Source organism: Diadema antillarum, unplaced genomic scaffold (assembly GCF_040938485.1).
Source record: "Diadema antillarum isolate AM-2024a unplaced genomic scaffold, OU_Dant_1.0 scf00000141, whole genome shotgun sequence".
Taxonomy (NCBI): Eukaryota; Metazoa; Echinodermata; class Echinoidea; order Diadematoida; family Diadematidae; genus Diadema; species Diadema antillarum.
In genome coordinates this window covers 1,343,026-1,351,747 of record NW_027271030.1, presented here as the reverse complement: position 1 = coordinate 1,351,747, position 8,722 = coordinate 1,343,026, and the positions used below count along the sequence as shown (strand labels likewise).

At 37.8% G+C, this 8,722-nt stretch overlaps 1 protein-coding gene across 1 annotated transcript in view; it reads right to left on the bottom strand.

Annotated features, from left to right (window-relative positions):
- Window positions 1-6,889: 6,889 nt before the first annotated feature.
- The window catches only part of LOC139721266 (epithelial sodium channel subunit alpha-like), a 39,557-nt gene continuing 37,724 nt past the window's right edge, over window positions 6,890-8,722 (bottom strand). Inside the window, exons 10-11 of the mRNA XM_071632588.1 lie at window positions 7,966-8,041; window positions 6,890-7,054 (exon numbers count right to left, since the gene is read on the bottom strand). Coding sequence (XP_071488689.1) covers window positions 6,890-7,054; window positions 7,966-8,041 — 241 coding nt within the window. The remainder of the gene's footprint in view (window positions 7,055-7,965; window positions 8,042-8,722) is intronic.

Here is an 8,722-nt window from a genome sequence, read left to right as displayed (position 1 = left end):
TCGGACATCTGGGCCTTAATAGTTAGAGGTGTGTTCCTTCCTGTATACTTTTTGTTGAGCTCCAGTCGTATATTCCAATGGTACGGGTATCAAACGTCCAATCGCTCACGTTTATGACATCATATCGAGCTGGGCAGCATTCGTTGCAACGTGAACGTGTAAGTGATTAATGGCAAGGTCGTTTGGAAATGCAAGGGCGCCGTCAGAGTGAAGAACAGGTTCCGTTGCCCGATTCCCACTGCTATTGTCACTGTCTGGCTGGAAGTGACAGTCAATATTGATTCCAGCGAACACTCCATGAGTTTAAGTGACAGTTTCTCCTTGTGTTTCAGATGATTTCATGGACGCGTTTCAAATGAATAGATTCGTTTCTTATTTAGGTACAGCAGCTTGTTAATATTACAGAATAGTTTCAAGCGTGTCTCTCTTGATGGTACCTGAGTGACATGGCTTACAAAAAGCCCATTTAGAGACCACGTGACACACACACACACACACACACACACGCACGGACACACGAAATCTGTTTCCCTTTTCCATAGCAACTGAGTAACGATCTTCGACCCCCTCTCATCTTTTTCTCACTCCACTTTCTTCCCTCTCTGTGTCCCTGTCTGTCTGTCTGTCTGTCGTCTGTCTGTCTGTCTGTCTGTCTGTCTCTCTCTCTCTCTCTCTCTCTCTCTCTCTCTCTCTATATATATATATATATATATATATATATATATATATCATTGTTTTGTTTTAGTTTCACTGAATAGTGATTGACATATTCTTTTTTTAGTTAGAAATATAGAGAATCAACTGCAGATGATAAAGAGCAAATCAGCAAAATTCTCAGCCTCCTGAGTTGTGATTGACGTGAGATACAAAGTTATTTCTTTGGTTCGGTGTTATTCCAGTTCTATTTACTTTCAGGCTTTAGGAGTACACGTACAGAATTCCGCTTATGAAAGGGGGGGGGGGGGTATGACTCACTAGAGTGAGACCAATAATTAATGTAATAATTATTATACAGTTCCACAAAAATACAAGCGAAAAATTCAATGTAAGTCTTTTTCAAAATGAGTATGTTTGTTTCTAACATTGTTTGAAGAACGCAGCATTGTTTAGGCCTATTAAAGATCTTTTTACGGAAACAAACAACCCATTTTTTTCTTTACGGCCAAATTTTCGGAAAATGCAATTAACTTGGAGGGAACCAGATTTAAACTAGACCTGAAAATATACCTTTGAAATGTGTAATCCTCGTACATTGTCATACATTACAGTGAATACATGTTCATATCACATTGTGACAAACTGAGATAGACGGGAAGCAGTAAATTGTGAGAAAAGGCAGGAATAAAGTTTCCCACAAAGAAACACGTAAAAATGTTGTCAGTGAAATCGATTTTCTTTTTTTCTTCCACTACCCCCATCCAGTGATAGTATCTTCTTTTCTCCGACATGTCCATTAATCTGACACTCATCATCTATGTACAGCTGAGCGAACAAGGTAAATATCCCTGTCGAATCAATTTATTTGCTCTCGTTTTAAAGGAAGTCATCGCTGGGTCAGACCCACTACCACTTGATTAGCGGGCTAAATCAGTTTGTTACTATGTTTATAGCCGTTTCCATGACTACGCCTCACAACACATTGACCATTATCACGGAGTTGACTTTTTTTTGGGTATGTGAATGGATTTAGATTGATTTTGTTTCACCTTCACACCATTTACTCTTTAAAACTCGATAGAACAAAATTCATACTTACATCGGAAACATGCCTCTTCTTTCCCGTAAGTGGCAGTACCATACTTTTTGCCAAATGAAAATCATCTCTTCTATACAAAATAATCATTATACTATAAAATTACCATAATGGACATTAATCAAAGAGACGCTGATGTTCTTGTTGTCAAGACAAAAAAAAAAAATCAGTAAAGAGAGCTGTTGACGCTAACAATATTTCAAGCATCCAAAAGAAATGACTTTACATGAAGGTTTTGTACGCAGTTGCAGGAGACAAAATAGGAAAAAAAGATATCTGTTCCAGATGGTGTTTGACTTGATTTATAGATTTGTGTTTGTGTTTGTGTAATTATGCATATGACATTTTTATCGCGGAGAAATTGCTTTTTTACAGTGCTTTTGTTTCTAACTCCTCCAAGTTTGAATTCTTGGGCACAAATTGTTTAATACACCTGTAATAATGAATTCTCCATATCATTAGACACGAGTCTAAATATTCAACTAAATAAGCAAGAGCAGAACGAAGAATACCCATAAAAAAGGACCTAGTATCAGCTCAATCATACCATTCATTCTGTCATGAATCATACCATTAATTCTGTCATTTGTAAGCGTACACTGTAAAAACATCGATGTTAGATTTGAAACCACGGGTGTTAAATCTAACACCGATCAAACTTCAATAAAGGACCACACCCACAGGTGTTAAAAATGCACTGTGATGGTGTTGAAAAGTGTTCACCTGACACTTTGTGGTGTTAATTTGACACTGTACCTGGTGTTATTTTGACACTGTACTGGTGTTAATTCAGAAATGACACCACATGGTGTTGATTTGATATTTGTTGGTGTTAATATCAATGGTTTAACACCCGTCCAGCTTCAACAAGAGACCACACCAGCTGGTGTTACTGTGGTGTAAATTTATTTTCACATTTTTTCAAAAATCTAGTACTTTAATGTAAAATTCTTGATCGTCTTGTTTAAATCAAAAATCAACAAGAAGTGCAGTTACTAAGAAACTCTTCAAAAAACAGTTTAAAATTTGGAAATGACACCCGGAGGTGTTAATTTAACACCATAAATGAGCACCGAAAATTTAACACCAGCTCGGTGTTCACTATTCAACACCGGACTTTTTGCAGTGTATCTTGTACAGTATGCGTATACGTATAATAATAGCTTATCTTCTAATATGAAAGTAATGATGGAGATAACTCTATTTACTTGTGTTTATGTTGCTTCCGAAAATGATGATCTGCATGGCTTGATATAGTTAACATGCAAATCTTTTGTTCTGTGCGTTTTTTTAATCGATGAGTCACATAATTTCTGTTTCTATCGATGATAAGTGAGAATGTTTTAGTCGTCCTTGATTATAGATCATCTTGCCATTACACACTGCGTTTTGCCTGGCACTACCAACCTCTGCATGATAGGAAAAAAAATACCCCTCAGTATTGTGCTGAAGCCTCTAACGCAGCAGTCCAAGGCAAATTACTCCAACGCGACAAATCCAAATTAAATCACAATTGATGGAGCAAAAGTCACAATCAACGCTAATACAAACACGGTTGGCCATAATTGGTCTATAATAGACAAGGCATGCTAGGTACCCGTCATCTCTATAGCATCATCATCCGCTCATCGGATGGATACGTAACCATCATCTTGTTGTTGTGTATTTGTTTGGTTTTTATTTTACCCTCAAAACTGTTGGCCCCTACTAGCTCGCGTCATCAAACGAGCACCAATTAATGTCGATTTTCTTTCTCCCTCTCCCTCTCTCTCTCTCTCTCCCTCTCCCTACACGCGGATACACACACACACACACACACACACACACACACACACACACACACACACACACACAAACACACACATACGTATATATATATTATATATATATACATATTATACATATATATATGTATATAATATATGTATATGTATATATATGTATATGTATATATATATAGAGAGAGAGAGAGGGAGAGAGAGGGAGAGAGAGCGAGTATAATAGATAGATAGATACATAGATAGATATGCGTGTGTTATACACCATTTTAATCTAGCTATCACCAAGATATGTGCCTAGTCGTTACTTTGTGTCCCATCGATAATTGCAAAGATGCATTCACATTTCACATTTCACATTTCTTCCCTGGAACAGAGAGAAGCTCTGCTTTTTCAGTCCCTTTCTTATTTCACATCTTCTTCAGATTAGCCTTAATGTAGGCCTCCTTGGATGTAGACACATTTCAGGTTATAATCTATGTGTTTTGTATTTTGCTTTCTATTGTTCTTTTTTAAAATGTATAACTTCAATGAAGCGTGATGTTCGCGAATAAATGTCGTATCGAGTATTGAGTGTAAAACCGGTACGGTTCCAGTAAGCAGTGTAAGAAAAAGAAGAATTAATGTATTTAATACCTAGTTTGGAATCTCTTCTTTTGTCTCTTTTAACATCCTGCTCAATTTTTGCAGCGACATTCTTGTGACAGTAAAACGGATTGAAAATACTATACCTTCTCGCCTAATTGTCAAACATACACACACACAAAAAGTTTGTCTGTGTATGTGCGTGCTTTTGTGCAAAAAAAAAAAAATATATATATATATATATAGCCAACACATGGTCCTGTTACAATACATCTCTCTCTCTCTCTCTCTCTCTCTCTCTCTCTCTCTCTCTCTCTCTTATTTACAAGTAATCAATCAACCAATATGCAAAAGGGGGGTTCGGAAACATATCGAGTGACAAGAGATTTGCTGTAGATAGGCGTGATTCTTTATTACACTCTTAATAACGTCAACCATAAATACGAAAAGATAGGTGAAAGACAGCGGCTCAATATTATCAAAAACAATTGGGCACATAATATCAGGTTGGAGGTCTACAAGAACACAAATACGGCGCAAGATTGGTATTGCTGTTCTGAACACAATAGCAAACAATACTTTGATAATAGTGCTAGTATAAAACTTCAAGGGATTGTATAGTTTTTGGTCGAGATGAGGAATTCAGATTTTAACGTTTTGCGAGATAGTAAGATATCACATTTGAGGTATGTATGAGCGTATAGAGAATTGACAGTTTATTTGATGAAAAATCGGTTTTGAAATTTCTGAGGCATCAAAGAACAACAAAGTAAAACAAAGTAACAAAGTGTTCTAGCAAAAGGTGGGTCCCATCGTTACTTCCTCTTCGTTTTTGGATGTCTCAGTCATTTCAGAACCAATTTTCATCAAATAAACTTTGAATTCTTTTGAGAATTGTGTGCTCTTTCTTAGTTAAAAGGAGATTTCTCATTGGCTGACAAAAAAAAATGGAAACCTCAAGACTCATCGCAACCAAAAACGATACGATTCCTTTAAGCTTCTCTAACTATACTAACTTAACTCTGTTAAGTACCACTGTTATGCTGATGATATGCAGTTGTATAGATCTTTCGCACCTGGTCAAGAAAACACTACATCTGCTGTAAAGAAGCTTGAAGTATGTATTGAGGATGTTATAGCATGGATGCACTCACACTTCACTCAAAGTCAACAATGCGAAGTCTGAATTTGTGTTGTTTGGTTCTAAGGCCCATCTGTCAAAGTCTGGAGCACGTATTATCAAAGTAGGGGATTCATTAATTCAATTGTCTTGAATGCAGAAATCTTGGTGTTACTTTTGAATTTACTATGTCTATGTCATATCAAGTCTCTAGTTACTAGTATCTGTCAGTCTGTACGATACCAATTGCGTAACTTGGGCTTTATCAGAAAGTACCTCACTCAGTCTAGTACAGAAAAGATAGTGCATGCACTTATTACTTCTTGTTTGGATTTCTCTAATGCTCTACTGTATAACACATCAAAATCACAACCAGACCGTCTTCAAAAGCTTCAAAATAATGCTGCCCGTTTAGTTTTATTGTCACCTACGAGAGAACATGGAACACCCTTACTTATCTCTCTACACTGGCTACCCATTCATTATCGAATCATGTTCAAGTTACGGCTATTTGTTTTTCATTCACTGCATGGAACTGCTCCGAACTACAACTGTAGCTTGATTACCCCTTACAATCCTTCTAGGTGCCTTAGGTCTTCAAACTCATCTCTACTTGCTGTACCACAAACTCATAATTCTTGGGGTGATCGATCATTTCTTTATGCTGACTCCCACAAAACAGTCGTAATCTGTCCTCTCTAAGTGAGTTTAAGAGCTCTCTTAAAACCTGGTTATTCAAACAAACTTTTTTTTGTAAACATTTCCTTTATTCCTTTTCTCATACCTCTTTTTCACTGGTATTTTCTTTCTGCCTCTCTTTCTTGCGCCATGAGCATCTATTCATGATGGATACCGGCGCATTACAAGTGTTCATATTATTATTATTCAAAAATATTCCCAAACACATCGAAAAAGGTTTCATTTTACCATCATTTTACAGGAGACAAAAACACCATCGTCTGACATATGAGACGTTACACACAATGAAAATACAGTTACAGACCAAAATGTATGTGATGATTTTTACACAACGGTATCGAAAGATCATCGGTAGTCCTAGGAAACTGGAAATTGTTACGTCATATGACATGTGCTACCCGTAACTTTCTGCAAAGCCTGACCTTTAATAGTGGTTCCGCTTTGTCGTTTGCATATTATAAATCTTCTTGCCCACCCAACATGTGCAAGTTTGTGCGTTCTACAGAATTGACGTCCATTGAACAGCATAGTCCAGTGTATGCAATGTCAATGACAATGAAATAATGTCAACAATTTCTGACGTCGTACAGGACAACAGTATAAAACGAATATAAAGAGAATTCAGTTGAATATTTCATTATTAGAATTATGAAAGCGTTCTCTTGCAGAAAGCACAGCGGAATGATAATACCCTTAACATAATTGGTTCAGTGACAAGTTGAGGGAATGTGCAATCTTCAGAAAGAAATTGAATTTTGCAAATTTCTTTTTGCATCGTTTTCCATAATCATGTGACGTCACGAACGGTAGTCTCCTCATCAAACGATGGCCGACAGAAACTTTAAGAACTTTTGAACGGATTGCCGATTTTCCCCAAAACTTTCACTGATGTGTTCTACTATTGCTGCACTCACTCAATCCGCACATTAGATATCTGTGCAGTATTCCCCCTCTCTAAAACCCTGATTTCAGGCTGACTACTTTATTGCGGTAGTATGCCTTCCGAGCCAGGAACCGTACGATGTCGATGATGAGGATGCCGACTTCGCACACGGATAACATCGACAGCCCGATGTAGAGACCAAGAAGACCCCCGATACCTCCTAACAAGCTCTCCACCTGTGGAATCAAATGGTCGGAACCAAATAGTAACTTTCATTGCGGTCATTCCATGAGACCGACAATCTTGAGTCATACTGCCCATGAGTTCGACATTGGAAAAAGGTCTATGAGTCGTACAGCCCTCGAGTCATACAGCCAGTGAACTCGACACCAGGCACATAAGACCCATGAGTCTGACAGTAGGCAAATAAGGCCCATGAGTCCAACACTATAGGGGAAAAAGGCCAATGAGTACGACACTAGGCAAACAAGGCCCCAGAGTTCGACACCAGGCAGTAAATGTTTACACGGCGTACATTAAGCCTCGTGACGTAATGAGTGTCGAACCCGTGGGCCTTGCTTGTCTAATGTCGGACTCATGGGCTTTTTTTTTTCCTAGTGTCGGACTCGTGGGCCTTATTTGCCTAGTGTCGAGCTCAGGGGCTACGTGACTCGTGGGTGTCGAACACGTGACGTGCACCCGCTTTCATTACGTTTCAGGAGTGTATTGTAGACAAACTGGGCAGCTGTTTAACACTAAATCTTTACCTTGCAAACTCCAGATCGAGCAAAGTGTTTTTCGATGATTTTAAAGGGCTCTTTCTATCAACTAAAAAGGGTAAAGAAGCAGAAAGATATCACAATTTCTTTTGCACTACATCTTAATCGTTTTTAATCTTTTTTATTGCTCATTTCTCAAAGGCGCATCCACATTACGCTCAGTGATTTCTTATTGAAATTTACGATCAGTGTATGTCTTAGTAATCACAACACGTACTATAATGGTTCATCTGACGAACATGTAGGTGTATGATCTGAACGATTTACATCATCTAACAATATTAACGTTCGCGCGTTTGTATTACAAGGCTTCAAGATAAAGGTTCGAGATAATTGACTGGATGGCACTAATATGAACAAAAACTTACCGTGTACTTCGGATTCTGAATCATCTGCTCATAATTCAGCTCCTCGAAGTAAACTCGTACTCGGGCCAGATTCTTCCTGTGAAAGGGGTATAGATTGTTGATTGTGGAATTATATTGAAATCGGGCGAAAGTCTTTTCTACACCGATTACTTGTGCAGCTGGAGAAACGGTATTTGAAATTGCTTCTGTCGGAAGATTAATTTTCTAATACCATAGATTAATTGTCAGTCTCCGAGCACTCGGAAATCCATGTACTACTAGTAATACTCTAAATAAGTAAATAAATAAAATACCACATGCCACACGAAATGGCGACAACTAAACAACTTGAGTGGCCTGGTGATAATGTGCGACACACAAACCATAGACTACATTGTTTAATCGTTCCCTATCCTCCTAGACAAACGTTAATAGGACTGCTTCATGTTTAAAAAAACAATAATGTTTAAAAAAATAATGCTTTTTGGGGTATTTTCATATATGAGTCAATTGCAGAGAACAAGGCATTATCATGAAGAGCTGTACATCCTAATTGCTTCAGCCACTGATAAGTTAAAATGGGGAAAATGTCATCTGCCGCTTAAATTGGGAATGAAGGGCATTCGAGTCAGACGACGGAATGTAGTGTGGTGATATCTAGAGAAAGAACAAGACTTTGAAGTGGGATCCAAGATTCTTGCCCTGATTTCCTATCCACCAGTAATTAGCTTCCATTCATAAAAGAGAAAGATGAAGCGGCTGGTGAAGTATGATTTGG